This window comes from Brachionichthys hirsutus, unplaced genomic scaffold (assembly GCF_040956055.1).
Source record: "Brachionichthys hirsutus isolate HB-005 unplaced genomic scaffold, CSIRO-AGI_Bhir_v1 contig_915, whole genome shotgun sequence".
NCBI lineage: Eukaryota > Metazoa > Chordata > Actinopteri > Lophiiformes > Brachionichthyidae > Brachionichthys > Brachionichthys hirsutus.
In genome coordinates, this window is record NW_027180690.1 from 33,572 (window position 1) to 50,000 (window position 16,429).

The 16,429-nt window shown below is 39.0% G+C and overlaps 1 protein-coding gene across 1 annotated transcript; it reads left to right on the plus strand.

Annotated features, from left to right (window-relative positions):
* Positions 1 to 719: 719 nt before the first annotated feature.
* Positions 720 to 15,035, plus strand: LOC137916432 (potassium voltage-gated channel subfamily H member 7; the record flags this gene model as incomplete). The annotated part of the gene is made up of 5 exons (XM_068759457.1): positions 720 to 795; positions 1,073 to 1,303; positions 8,847 to 9,002; positions 12,528 to 12,965; positions 14,824 to 15,035. Coding segments are annotated over exons 1-5 (1,113 nt in total), but the record flags the coding sequence as incomplete, so codon positions are not given.
* Positions 15,036 to 16,429: the final 1,394 nt, after the last annotated feature.

Sequence of the window (16,429 nt, forward strand, 5' to 3'; positions counted from 1 at the left end):
CGATGAATCATTCACATTGGTGAAATAGAATTTTACTCGGAAAAACTATCAAACTAATAATGACACCAACGTGAATCTTAGTTGTCCGGGTCGGTTTTCATGGTCAAACTCTCATTGCTTTTATGTGCAATGACATAATGGTAATAATGAGCTGCCAACGTGGAGGCTTGTGGTCCCAGAGTTCTGGCTGGGTCATTGTACTGTTCGAATGCAAAACAGCACATGATCAGCAGACCACTTCCATGGCAGGATTTTAAAACCACCCTACTTAAAGTGTGCAGTCACTGTTTCTCATACAGGACAACATCCCATAGCGCATTACATTTCAAATGAGCGCATATTCCGATGCGCGGGCTCAGTGCGGAAGGCTGAGGTGAAGCGAACTAAGCCCCCTTGGCGCAACGTCACACCCCCTGGCATATCAACACGATCCGCCCCACGCAGCAGCACAGAAGGCGTCAGGAGTGGATCGACCGTCATCGACGCGAAATGCTTTGCGAACCAGAGGCAATCCTCCCCGTATCCGTGCGTTTCGGCGAGGTGCCATTTGCGTGCTCAGGCATACAAGCAGGCTGAAGAACTCCTCCGCGAAGTGGGAAGGTCATTTAAAGTGGGGGGAGAGTGTTCGCGTGGACGATGGTCTGTGGTGAACGAAGCCGCGTCTTTAACTTCGGGATTGATTCATAAAGGCGCTTCTGCGGGATATTCCGCGCGTAATCATGCCTGTAAGAAGAGGTCACGTTGCGCCACAGAACACCTTCCTTGGATTAATTATTCGGAAATTCGAGGGTCAGAGTAAGTGTTTTCTGAATTTTCACACAAAGAGAATGTTTAGATTAAATTGGCATTAATAGGAATATGTGAGTTTATACTGGGCCACAGTTGTTCCATCCCATTTGGATGATAAATGTGTCGTTTTTCATACAAGTTTTGCTGGACAAAGTCAGAGACAAAACTATTTCAATGCATATGTACTGAGTTACTATCTGTAAGTAAAACAATGGCACTGCTGAAGGATTTTTATTTCTATTTTTGGTGGGTTGCTTGCACTGACTCGTATCTTTTCATGCAGACCGTAAATTTGTCATAGCCAATGCCAGGGTGGAGAACTGTGCTATCATATACTGCAACGATGGCTTTTGCGAGATGACAGGCTTCTCAAGATCAGACATCATGCAGAAGCCGTGTACCTGTGACTTCCTCCATGGTGACCTGACCAGCAAAGATGCCATCAGCCACGTGTCCCAGGCTGTACTCGGGTCAGAGGAGCGCAAGGTGGAGATCACCTATCACCGCAAGGATGGTGAGTCAGTGTCTTAGAACAGAAGTGGGGCTGTCACAGCATGCCTGTAAGCCAAGAGGGGTTTTTTATTTGATATGTGATTCTCCTTACATTGTCTATCCCATTATGTGATCTGCCACTCTGTCACTGACCAGCAAGAGCAAGTTACAAGATGTGTTTCAGACGTTGCTCTTAACAGAGGGTTCGAATGGAAGTCGTCAGCTCTGAAATGCTAATAAAACACCCCTGTGCAGATAAATATAAATAACTTTGATCCTCTTAATACATAAGAAGGATTATGATTAGATATGTCAAGTGCAAAACAAAAGTCAACATGTTTTTGCATATGATACCCACTTCAAACAAACAAAGTAGAAAAGAGTTGAAGTTGTGTATTTTGATTTGTATTACAGTATATGAATGTTTTGGTTGTATGTCTTATAGAGGAGACAAGTACCGAGGGTATTAAATACACCAGTCACAGGCTTCATGTGAGAACACGCTGAAGACAGTGGAATTATGGTTTTTGGCACATGCCTTATTTCATAACATCATGTGACTGGGTGACATTAAAAAAATCTGGTGACGATGATGCTTCTCAGTGGCATAAATCCCCGGATTGACCACCACCTGCCACGCGTTCACATGGTTTCTCATGGTCAACGGGACATATCTGTGCCAAATCAACCTAAAGCTGTACCCTTATAGAACGACAGAATAAGAACATGCTGTTTTAATGCACCAACACTGCTGTTTGGAGCTCGCATGCTTTACTTAGGGCATGTACAAACCACTGTATATGAGAAGCTGGAAAACAAGAGATGCAACACTTTATTTAATCATAAGGAGCAAGGGTGTTAATTTTTAATTGTGACTTTGCTTTGGTTCTAAGCCATACATGTTTAAACTACCTTCAGCAGCTCTCAACCCCAATGTTTTATTTAGCTTTGTTGCTAATCAGAGAAGCAAAGAGCCAGCTGCTATTTTTTTATATATATATTTATATATATATATATATTTTTTTTTCAAAAACCTGCAAGACAATTGCACAAAACACTCCAGGGTCTGTTTGCAAGAGCATGAACAGCTTGCTTTTAGACAAGCCAGATTTTGTACTTAATTAATTTCCCTGTCCTCTTGCATGCATGTGCTGTACTCCATCACAATATAATAAGCCTTTGTAGTGTTTAGAGTGTAGGAAATAAGAGCTACAGAAACCTTCAAGCATAATCTTTGCTTTCTGTCTCTTTGCAATCGTCCCTGGCGTGCAATGCAGCTTTAAGACACAATTAATACTCCTCAGAGGTATTTACACTGAGCGTGTGTGCTCATGAATAAAGATGTCAAGACTGACAGTGCAGTGACTAGGAATGAGCATATTACATAGTAAATGCATTAAACTGTATGGAGGACACAATCCACACACTTCCAATGTAGGGGGATGAAAGATTCATGGCATCCTTGAGAACAATGGCCTTATTGATTCAAGTCTCTTCAAATGATGTTGATGGGTGGGGAGCAGCTTCATTCAATGTTTCCGCTCTTAACTGGGTTTCTAGCTGTCAGTCCTCATGCCAATTTGCTAATCCTTTATATTAACCTCCCGCATTTGCCATGCACCTTCTTCACAAATCACATGAGCATGTTAAAAAAGAATATAGGATAAAACAGCAAGTTTGTTTCGAGGGGTCGTAATGTGAAAGAGTACCATTTGGTTTTTCTCTTCTGTCCATAACAGCAATGGGCAAACTTAAAAAAAAGGTTGCGATCTGAAGGAGAAACGAACGTGTGACATCAGGACAGGAGCAACAAAGTTTTGACTCTTTTCATGTGCATGCTTCAAAATAAAAAGTAGTGGAACAAAGGGCACCACGGGAGCAGAGGCCTTTAGCAAATGGAGACACTTTGTTTCATTTCTATGTGAACAACCAGGCGATACTGCACTCTGCCTCCAACAATGACACGTAAATGCTTTCCCTTGATGGCTTTGCAAAGCTATCCTGTTCCACAGGGTGTAATAATACTTTGTACCTGAATGAGTGTTAACAAAAGGAAGCCGACACCGTGCAGAGAGCAGTTAAATGGATAATGGCTACGTAACAGCAGTAGCTTAGTGAAACGAGCTGAATGATCTGGGACATGTGGTGTGCATGGGTGTAAGGTTTCATCGGTGACTCCCTGCAGAGGGGACTGAAGGGTCGTGTGCCCTCACTGAGGGTCTGCTGGCAGGGGAACCAGGCAATGCAGAGTGTCTACAGTGCACAAGGTACACTGCAGAACCCTTGGATGACTACTCTCCAAAAGAGCACATCAATGTTTCATCACACTCAGGCCTCAAGTGTCGGAGTAAAAGGTGAAGCGCATGCAAAGCTTCCTTCGTCAGGTTTCATGTGTGAAAGATAAAATCAGCTAGTCTAAGTAAACATAGCAAATTAAAAGAAGAGCCCAGACACTTTCCATCTCAAAGTTATTAGTATCACCTTCATTCATGACAATTTGCATGTTTATTAAATAATGGATTAATGTGGATTTAGAGTATCGGTAGAGGAGAGGAGCAGATAGACCATTAAAGACTATAGGTCTCACTTTTTATTGGATACGACTGTTCATACTTGAGCTATTTTTATCTCAAAGGATCCTGATGGAGCAGGCAATGTCTTCATGCTTATATATTTTTGTTAATCTGCTACTTCAATTCTTACTGTGGATCACAATTTACAATTAAAGTAAATACAATAAACAATCACGAAGTAAAATGTCATGAACAGATAAATGCCAAATTAAATATAGTATGAGTCGTAGTATCTAACTATCCCTGATGGCTGTGGAGATGCTGATTGAAGCTGAAATTGGGCCAGGCTGCCCGGCTTAGAGGAGTTTTACTAAGGCGAGATATGGCCACAAGGCCGAGGGACTCTAAACAAAGGGTTAGCTTGCATGGCCTCTTCCTGCATGCCCCAGTCCTGATTGGCTATGCCCCAGTAACATTGTGTATTGGCTTAGGCAGAATAGCCTGAACGAGAAACATGTCAGATTTCATTATGCAAGACGTACAACCAGAAAGTATCCGGGGTCGCACTGTTAAAGAGCTGCAGTTGTTGGAGGAAAGATACAAAAGTAAAAATCAGCATAAAGCAAATTGACCTCAATCATGATCTGCAGATTAATGAGACCTGATATCTAAAAATCTAATAGCAGAAATGACTTCTCCTTTTGGAATAAGGAAAATTAATAGATACTACTAAGCATAACTTCTACTAATGTAAACAGCGATGCATCATTAGGAACTCTCACAATTTCACCACAATGTTGTATGACCATTGAATCACCATTGTAACAATGCCCAAAGGATAGCTTCATTAATCAGCAGTGTTTTAATAATTGATGATGGAAATAGAATCGAGAGTGATGGAATTTCCATCATGAAAATAAAGTAAGTCTTAATGCACGTGTAAACATGAACATTTCATGGCCATATGGGAAACACCTTGTCTGAAGGTGAGGGAATTAATGAACACACTGGTGCAAACTGTTTCGCTGCCGATGATGTTAATCATGTCTAGCATCCATGCTTGTACTAGGTCAAGTGTTGCAGAGGAATAGTAGGTTGGAGTCACTTAAAACAGTTGGAACTATGTTTTAAGCGATTACAACTCATATTTGTAAAAATGAAATTGTGCAAAAAGCATAGCAGCATAATGTTAAATTCAGTGCACAGAATGCAATAGATGGTGGTGACTTGACATTTTTTTATATGTACATAATCTTTGGTGCATACATAATGTTATTGGACACATTGGCTTCATCTACAGACCAATTTAGAATTAATACCTTTTCCATTATGTCTCCCAGAAGCTTATCCTTTGTATTAAAGCCCTGCTCTGCTGCAGTGCAATGAAGTCTCTCCAACACCGTGAGGACTGGATATGCCAGTGACATGTATGAAGTGTGAAGTGGTGCTTTTCAATGTGATGGAGAGCAGCTGGGCCGTATCAGTCAAACTAATAAAGTGAAAATATTGACAAGGAGGAAAACTGATTTAAAACAAAAAAAATCAAATACTACAAGACCTAATTAACCAAAGAGGTACAAAAAGCAAAACCCTCCACTTGTGAATTGTGAAGATACTAGAAAATCATTTGGATGACTTTAGAATACATTGTGATTGATGTTAGCGGGGGGGGGGGTGACATTTTACAAACCCAGACGTCTTTGTCCAGAGCCTGTAAAAGACGCTGGCTTTGTGGCTTTGTCTGTCTGTTTTGGTGTGACACCGCAGCTGAGGAGTCGCATCTGCCAAGGCAATTTGTCAGTCAACAGGGGGCGACATCTAAGATGTAGAAAATGGGATCTGTCAAACACGATTCAGTTTTTATTTTATTACCCTCGCCGAAGGGGAGGCGAGGGTATTGCAATTGGGTGCATTTGTCTATTTGTCTGTTTGTCTGTCCGAGCGCATAACTCAAAAACTAGTAACCCAATCGACTTGAAATTTGTACACAAGCAAGGTTCGGTCCGTGGCTCGGTCCTCCCCGAGAATGGCGTTGATCCGGATCTGGATCCAGATTCTAGAAGTATTTTTACCCTCGCCGAAGAGGAGGCGAGGGTATTGCAATTGGGTGCACTTGTCTGTATGTTTGTTTGTCTGTTTGTTTGTCTGTTTGTCTGTCCGAGCGCATAACGCAAAAACTAGTAACCCAATCGACTTGAAATTTTTACACAAGCAAGGTTCTGTCCGTGGCTCGGTCCTCCCCGAGAATGGCGTTGATCCGGATCTGGATCCAAATTCTAGAATTATTTTTACATCTGGAATTGTGCCTGTGCTGTAAACTGTCACTTTAAGAGGGAGGGACACGAATGGCATGATGGGAAAAAGAGTCCAGAAGGAGTCTTGTAGTACGTTCCGGAGCAGCAAGCGAGAGCAGGTTTGGCCCCTCTGATCCCATTTACTGTCTCACAAGATCGAATAGTCTTTTGGAGGCGAGGGTCTGCAATCTCTGATTGTCGTTTTCTAGTTTTATGTATTTTATGGTTGGAATTTAATTATTTGACACGAATTTTAATTGTATCAACTTTAACTGATGTCATTTGGTTTCAGCTCTTATTATAATTCCTCATATACTACATTATTTTGCTCATATAAAATACAATGTTTATTTCTTACAAAGTTTTATTTTGCCTAAATCCTCTTAAATAGCCAAAATGTTCTCACATCATAAACAATTAGTTGAATGAATTACAAAGCATGATGGGATGCTTTGGATATCAATTAGTGCATAAGGTTTATATGAATTAAGGTTCATCATAAATTGGGAGAAAATCAGATCAAAGCTTAGGGTTCACTTTATTTTCCACACCATGATGCCTTCAATGGGCTCTCACCTTTTGTTTGAAGTCACGAATGACACGGAAAGTTGTTGATCACTGCTTGTTCTCTTCATGGGGCTCACCAGGTGAAGAACACTGTGGCCAAATTCATCAGTTTGCTAAATAATCAAGAATATGATGATACACTGTTATTAGAAGAAAGTGGTGCTGCACAGTCTCTGCTGATTTAACAGTGCAGCTGCATCCTTCCATTGATCCATTCTGGTAGAGGTGACATTCAGCAGGGGGCCAGATGAGAGAAGACCCCCCACGGTTTAGCCTTTATGCATGACCATTGTTTCCCCATCTGGTGTGGTATATTCCAGGCCAGAAATATTTCTGCTGAATCTTTGCTGTAGTGCATGGCTCAATATAAAATCCACTCGATCACTGCAGTTATATGCAGCTTCTTATTCTCACCTTTTAAGGTGAGAATTTTTGTTTCTATTTTGTCCTTTTAATTTCATAATTTCTTCAGCTGATAGAACTGAAGCATATGCTTGTGTAGTCTAAACTATTCATTGACAGAACCCTGACTCAATGCTCTGGTTTTTGCTCTATAAATACAACATCTGACTGAAAACTTAGATCTGCTGCACCTGAATATCTGAGCAGTGCAGCAAAGGGGGAATCAACAGAACTCTGGTATGTCTTCCTACACTCAACTCTCATCTGCTGTGCTCTATACTGTACCTTTTCCTTCATTGTGAGAAATGAGCATATTTTCAAAATATTTTTTCCCCCCGTCTTTTATAAAAGGGGCATTGCAGAATTAAGTAAATGATTTCAGGGAAATGCAGGGAAGCGCCTTTTTATGAAAAGGGGATTTTCTAGGGAAAGACTCTAAGCACCACTCTTCTACTTTACAATATATCATAACCACCCATGACACTTGGCAAGAAGCTGTTGAGCACACATCTGATGGTCGTATTATCCACATAAAGCATACACATAGGTTTGTGGATTGCTGTTTATTCCCACTAATTTGCATCATACCGCTGAAAACATTTATTTCTACCTGTATCTCCTTAAACTCTTGTTTTAATGATGTTTTTCATTGGATTCAAATCATATTATTTTTTTGTGAGTGGTGATGAGCCAACATTACTTCTGGGAGTTTTGATCCAGAAGTCCTTCCAACAGAACTCTGGCATGTTTAGGCAGACTGAGCTTGTTATATTTAGTCAGACAGCAAGACTACTGCTAATGATTGCTGCTGGCAGGGTGTCTATGAGCCCTGCAGAGATTAAAATGAACGCTGGTAATATGTGTCCTCTATGAGTAGGAGCAACACAAGCCAGACAGACCAACACGGAGACACAAAGGACAGTCAGGGTTAATCGTTTGAAGGAGTCTGAGGATAAACACAGCTACTGAAAATAATCTAAACCTTTTTACATATCATGAGATACAAATTAGAGTAATTAACAAATAGGTGAAAAACACTTTAGTCCCGTACCCGAATTGTTCAGGTTGATGTGCTACCATGACTGTATAGCAGTGGAAGAGCAGGAACATTTATCGGTGGGCAGTTGAGCCTGCAGGCATCAATTGCTTTCAATAACACAGCAATAAGAAATCTAATAGAGGAAATGGGATATTCTGGCCTCAGTACTAAGTTTAGCTCACATATTGTCTTTTGCTCCACTGCTTCACGCAATCCTCTGTTCCAGTCGATCTTATGAGAACATTGCAAGTTACACGTCTGAATTGCTTTTAATCTGTCCTGTCTGTTCGATCTATTTTTACCAAACTGTGTCGTCTTTACCATAGGTTGGCTCTCGTATCATATTCATTCCACTTCTGCAAGCTTGTAATGTACTAATTATGACAAATATATGTTGTACATCTGTAGGGGCTCAAGCAGGCATGTGACATACTTACTTATGTTATATCAGCTACTTTATTTGTTCTGACATGCAGGGATTAACCTTTGAATTCCATACATTTATTGATTATTCTGATTAATATTATGTTAGCCATTTAAATGTTTTTGTTTAATTAATATTGTTAGTAAAGGTCTCTACGATGACATGTCTGTTTGTGATTGTACGCGGTGAGTCAGTTCTTAATCTTTATTCTGCAGATTAAGGTCAAATAATGAGATTTTATAATACAGTAATCCCTTTAGAAATTATTATTCAGATGGATAACACATGACTTCTTCTTTCTGACACTTTTTCTGTCTCCGTTTCAGGGACTGATTTTCAGTGCAGCACTCACATAATCCCAGTGAAAAATGAAGATGGCGTGGTCATGATGTTTATCTTAAATTTTGATTATGTTGTGGACGAAGAGAGTGACAACTTCACAGAGAAGATAAGCCCAACATCCCCCACAAAATCCGATCAAAGTAAGTATTTTATTATATATATATATATATATACAGTATATATATTTATATTAGTACTTATGCACAACACTTTATCTGTCACACTTGTCATATATTTTAACATTAAATTAAAATTATTATTTTTTGAATTTTAATGGCACCATTTTATATAAAATAATTATTCACCTGTCGCACTAACAAATGTCAGTCTCTTAAATGTATGACTGCAATCTGTGAGGCACTAATTAAGAACTACACATTTTGATTCCTTGGCATGCTCATAGTAACCTCCAATGAATCAATAACTTGTATTAATCTGGACCAGTGCCTAATATTTGGTTGTGGCCTGCTTTAACGTGTTCAATTCTTAACCATTCCATCGGACTTCTGAGGGAGCAGCGTATACATACGGTACATGCACGTACCCTGCTCTCATTTTTTATTTGGATGTGAGTCAGTGGGTGTAAATGTCAATGAGACATTCAAACTCCACTCTGATTGGAAGCACTCAGCATCTCTTCTCTGACCGGAGTTCAGCCATCCACTTCACTCAGCATGAATTCCTCCAAGGCCGCAGCATTCAGCTTGTGCTGCCATTGTGTATGTGCATATTTTAGCATGTTCATACATTCACGTGCGTGTGTGTGTGAGCGTGTATGCGGTTGTGTATTTGAATACGTGCGCAGGGGCCTGTGTCTGTTGCCAGCATTGCTAGTCAGCGCTGATTGCTTGTGACAGTGCAGCAGCAGGGGGATCTGTGGGATGGGCCGGATAAACATATGATGTGACTTTACGTTAGAAAGGCTCTTCCTTGACTACATGCACACATCATAACTAAAACATGGCTTTACTACTGTCATTACCTTTAGATAACACCAATGCATTTGACTGCAATAGACATTATTTCAGGCAATATGTCTTTTGACTTCAATTGGTGTTTAAAACAAATGCCAATAATTTTATTTTTGCTACTGACCAGCTCCACACCACAAATTCTGTATTTCTTCCAGTTGTGTACGACAGATATGTTGATTTACCAGCATTTAGGTCATAATTTACTCTGTCACCCTTACAAATGGGATTCCCTTCACATTGAAGACTCTAACCCTAACCATTTCATTGTCAGAGAAGGAACCTAGACACAATTTATTTTTATAATCATGTTACCTGAAATCACCAGGGAGACCATCTTCAAATTAACTAGCCATTATTTTTGTATCGCTGTCCATAAAAAGTGACTTTTGGGCATTGGGGGTCTAATTATGAGCTGCTGTTGACAGCTGGCAATGAGCCTGCAGGTATCATCGAACACAAGGTTCAGCATGGAAGAGGGTAATCCCTCTGTCCCTGAGCATCCACCGAGAACACACCATTCTGCAACCTCAACATGCCTTCAAGGTCCTAAACCCGAGACCATAGTTACTAATGTTTGAGCAGAGTCTTGCTTAATGCAAAAGCATATGCTTTAATGCATATGAACTATTCAATACAAGAACTTACTTTCACTTAAAATGTTCCACAACAATAAGATTACTGTTAATTCTTAGCTTTAATTTCATTATTATAACTAAGCAATTGCATTTTTGTGCAATGAAAATCCAGATTGGATTAACCATAAATAAAAAATAATCTCTCAAGAAGTTGCAGAATAAATATAATTCTAGCATGTACATTTTTTGTCAGTGGGTTCTCAAAATCTTCTTTAACTTCTAAAATAAGAGGCCTGTCGAGCTTCTTCAGCAGATCTACTCCAACTTGTTTTTATTTCAACAGAGGAAGTGAAATATATTTAAGTAAAATATGGATTCTAAAAAAATTGTTAAATGTATTTGCGTGATGCCACAATCGTTTTCCTTAACCAACTCTGACAGTAATTGTACGGAACCAAATTAGAACCATAAATCATATTCCATAGGTGTGCTATAAGGAACAAGGCAATAGTACAGATGACATACAGATGTTTCCCTGGAAGCAGAGACTGGGAGGCCGATCATAACTCAGGATATGAAACCATTTCTCTCCACAGCTCTATTGTAAGCAACTATAGTCATAACCTCAGCACATTTGGCCAGGGAATGGAAACAGATGGCAAATGCTGTTTTCTATGGAGGGCACTGAAAAAATATGAGGCAGGGCTCACAGTCTAAGACAAGCATGGGCAAACCAAGGCCCGGGGCTATTTAATCCGGCCCGCCGAACTTGTTCAAATTATATCATTAAATGAAATTTTATTATAATTAAACCTGATTCATTTTTACTTTTTCCCTGTAATGCTACCTGTAAAAGGCCAAATTATTTCATGTAATGGGTTTTGCATGTCATTTAGTTTAGTTTAGTTCACACAAACACTCCATCCATCTGTTCCTGGCCAGGCCCCTCTGTCAAATTTTAGAACCCATTGTGGCCGAGTCAAAAAGTTTGCCCACCTCTGGTCTAAGAGAACTGAAAACTTTCAGTTTATGCCAAGGTCAATTTCTCCTCTGTCCATTTTGAAAATGTGCCTTTTGTACACAAATTGGTTTCCTGTTTCAAATCAAGGAGCCATAAGAAATCAATTCTGTATTCTTTCTAATGCTAATAGAAACTGAAAGGAGATACATTGCAATATGTAAAATCTCTATTGATTCATTTTCATCCTTGAATGCACTGATCCTCTTAAATGCTCAGTTGAACATTGTTTTGATAATTAAAAATTTTAACCATATTCTCCAGGCGAGAAATACAGTAAGGACATCAGATGGATGATTTATTTGATATTAAAAAGTTTATAATGATGTTGAGTAACATAAACCAGAATGTTCTTAATTATTGGCAGACATGACTGAACTCCAGGAGGGCCACACTATTTTTCCAATTTATTTTTTTACACACCGAAAAAAAGAGTCGACCGATATATCGTGTAAAAAATAAGTTACAACTGAATGACGCGTGTTCGTCACTGGTTATTGACAACCTTTGTCATTTCTAAAGTTGTGTCAACAATTGGATTTCTTTTGTGGGATTTAATTTACATACCTATACATTTTGTTATTCAATTTTTCCATTCACATCCATTCATATTTTAGGTTGAATGAATCTTTTGTTTTTTTGAACTTTTTATTTTTTTATCGGAACAAAACATCATCTGAGACAGGTATGTAGGTGAGCAAATAATGAGCTAAAATAATAAACAAAACAATATATTTATATATTATAATAATGAAAATAAAGTGTATTACTAATAAAAATAAATTAAGTAAAAGACAAATAAAAGAAACATTAAATAATAATAATAATAATAATAATAAATAAAAAAGGATAAAAGAAATAAGACAATTTTTTGGAGTACGATGTATCTATGTTATAGACTTTAGATGTATACATTTCAGCAGATATATCTTATATTTTGGAAATTAAGAATTAAGAATGAATCTTTTCTTATTTCATTTTTCATTTGTTAGAAAAAGATTCAACGCTTTTTTCCCCCTCTTTTTAAAGATGTTTTTACTTTTCAGGACAGTTCACAAAAAATGTAACAACCCATATTTTTTCCCCCCCAATCTTTAGGGAGGAGTAGATTCTTCCGCTTCCGCCAGGCTGCTTTGAGCCTAATGAATACCAACAAGCAGTCTCTTCCACAGGAGGACCCAGATGCTGTGATGGTAGACTCACCCAAAGAGAACGAGGACTCAGTGGCCCTGCAGCACGTCCCCTCACCTACCAAGAGCATTTGCAGTCCCGTTGAGGACAACGACAAACATTGCCTCATAAGCTCCAGCCGCCATTCCTCCCACACTACTATTGGTCCTGAGCCTCTAAACCATTATTCTCCTAAACTGCCTTGGGAGCATCTGTACCAGACTGAACCCCAACTGACCGCTGCAACCCTATCAAACACTTTTCCAAGAGGCAGCATGAACAGCATGAGGCGCGCCTCATCCGTCCATGAAATTGAAGGCTACTCTAATTCCAAAGCTGCATTCAGGGATCGTCATACAAGTGAAGGTGTGTACTAAAATAGAGCACAACATGAATAATGATGAATAAATATGAATTGTTGCAAACGCTACCATATTACACAACAAAGCACTGTCATTTCATCTTTGCTATTATCATATTGCATATAGATGAATTAAAATGTTCCTTTTTGCTTTATCTATGAAATGCTGCCTTTAGATAATGTAAATCATGCCAAAGGTAATTATGTATTTCAGCCCATGTTATTTGATACCAGGTTTCCTGATTAGCTATTGCCACGAGCTATGCTAGCCATTTAATGCACAGGATGTCATTTCTCATCTGGACTAAAAAAAGACATAAGTAATATGGCATCATAGAAGTTGTCTTCATTGTTTGACTTGAACTTAAGGTGCTTTGCATAAATGTTGATTAGAACGTTTCAATGTATAAATCATACATGTGTAACTTGGAATGGAAAAAGAAGATGCGTTGGTCGAATCGCTTTTTAAGAAACATGAAACACTCTGAATTTGTACTTGGTTCTAGTTCCCAACCAAGAACAGCTCCTGGTACCTGAATGCATGATCAACTAGAAAAGCACTTGGAGAGCACAGACTTCCACAGAGCACCTCAGTCTCCCTATATTTTGATTTTCACCAAAAATAATGGCCCTACATTTATTTAATCTTTATTTTTAGATTATTTGACCTTGAAAACAAACCATTAGCAATTGGATTCACATTAATATCATTATTAGTTTAGAAGTTATTCACAAAAAGCACACTTTCAGTAATGGCGGATTGTTCTGGCTATAGATCCAGGGCTTTTGAAGATACAACAAATCCGTTTGTCCACAACTAATTCCACAGAGTCTTGGTAAACGCCAGCAAAAAACAGAACCTCCTTTGTGAGAGATATTGAAAGCTAAAAACAAAATAGTTTTGAAGTGAAAATTCACCCGATTCCAACTGGATCTGTTTCCTCAGGTATTAAAGTTAGAACAAATCCGTTGACGTGCTCCGGTGTGGAATTGACTCAGCTATAAGACAACACTTTTTAGGAATCTATATCTATAATATTAAATGCACAGTAGGCCCAAATGCAAGTGTTCTCCCATTTAAAAAAAAATCTCAATAATATCTGCAATCCAGATCAGACCTGGATGAAACGCGGTGGTAAGATAGAGATCCCATTAAAATTGGTCAATTATCAAACGAAATATTGAGGAACAAACTTTAAAGCTCCATTAACTGCAATGTTAACGGACATTTGAAAGCGATCCAGAATCCAGGATCTCGTCTGGATCATCACCAGAATTTAATCAGCTGTTTCTGGTAACATTCCCAAATTTCCTGAATATTTCATCAAGATTTGTCTGGAACCTTTTGAGTTATTTTCCTAATAGACAGACAGACAGAAAGACAGGCGTCGGCAAACACATTAGCTCTTTGGCGGAGGTAACAATGTAAACTAGCTACTCTGTAGTGTATTTCCAATTTTCCAGGAAGATACACATGTCAGAATGCATTAATCAGCAGCACGGTGTAAATATTGTAGGCTGCTACTGCACCGCTGCTTGCAGCATACAGAGCACCATGTTATTACATGTTACCTTAAAAAGCAGGATTCATCCTTTTAGTTCTGGTGAGGAAGCATTTTGAGATCGTGATGAAGGAAATGAGGCAGGCACACATTGGTAGCTCTGTGTTCATAAATTATTCATGAATTGATATATCTGGTGGATGTAATGTTATTTCTTCAAAATGGTTGGTTCAAGACTAAAAAACATTTTTAAGTATTACTCCTATCACTGCAGGACACACATTCACAATCAACCATAGTAAAGTTAAATAAAAACATCTTATCCAGTCATACTAATATTTGTACTTTTTGTTGCCACCAGGCCCGATTAATCACGTGAAGTCCAGTCTGCTTGGCTCTACCTCTGAATCCAACATCAGCAAGTATAGCACCATCAATAAGATCCCTCTCATTGCGCTCACCTTCTCTGAGGGGATGGATAAGAAGACCTACTCTCCACCAACATCTGAGACGACCATCAAAGCGCCGAAGGTCAAAGACCGAACTCATTTGGTCACCGAAAAAGTCACACAGGTGAGTCAGGAAGTTTGATGTTGCACTACTTTTTGGATCATTTGAACCATTCTTTGGTGAGTAATCAGTGGGTGGTGGATAGAAACATCACTCGACTACAAGGTGGAACAAAGATGAGTTTTTCAGCAACTATTGCAAAATAAAAACTTTAATTCTTCAACAATTGCTGGTCTTCAGGTTTTGGAAGCTGGTAATTAGATGAGGTCTTTGTTCCAGTACCGCGGACTCTGGCTGTCAGTGCTTCCCTTGAGGGTCCTGAGAAACGTGTGATACACAGCCTGTTACAGACTGCGGGGCAAATTTCAGGCTGTCAGGTGAAAAATAGTAGCATGTGGTCCCAGGCTAACAACAACAAGACTGCTTACTGCGTACCCAGGTCAATAGTGGAGCGGTGGCAGGAGTGAAGGGGTAATTGTGCGTACTTGATTGCAGAAAAAGTGATAATGATATTGTGAAAAATTCCTACTCATTATTTTTAACTAAGGGCCTGGTGGCTTTGCAAAAGGAGAGAAAGGACATTTCTCTGATAGAATTTTTATTTTTATTGCAAGCTAAGAAGAGTATCATTTCAGCAGGCATTCAGCAGATATTTGGGTTGTTTTGGGCTCATGGCCGATGCAGCACAACCAACACTTACTCATATGGCTGGAACAAGGATGATCTGGTGGCGGAACTCCCTGTTGGCATGGCTCGCAGAACAACTCATACCAGCTTGCCAAACACAGCAACACACAAGCCTTTGTGATGAATTTTGATTGTGTGATTCACATGTTTTATTTGATTGTATTAAATAAAAACAAAAATATAAGTGGGATAATTCTAAAAGTTTTTGTTCTCTATGCTAGAAATAGACAAAATATTTTAAAACATTACATTTAAATCTATTTTTCTACAGAGCTGTCTTTATAAATTAGAACACGCTGCTATCGTGATTAAACTTTTTTCCTCTGTGTTTAAGTTTGAAGACAGTGCATTTACTGCTAGCATGGGAAAATCTATAATTCATGTACTGAAGATAGGGGAATGTGCTGAAATGAATTGAAGGACCTGCTGCCCTTATCCTCACTCCTGCACCATTTTCTGTCCCTTTTTTTGGGGGGGGGGGGTCTGCCATTGCTTATTAAGCCAAACACAGAACAGGGGACAGCCTGGCCTTAAATAATTCACCATGTAGTCAGAGTTCCATTATATGGGAAATTAAAACAAGTGTTTTGCTTAACGAAATATGTGTGCAAAACTATTTATCAACACAAGTGCATATAGCTTTTCTCACTGCATCATCCAGTTCACATTCCTGACATTTACCACAAAGACAGAGTGTAGCTCTCAAAAATATATAGCAAATCAGTGGATATTCAGTCACAGAGAAGCTGACTTGTCTAACGAGGGTAAAT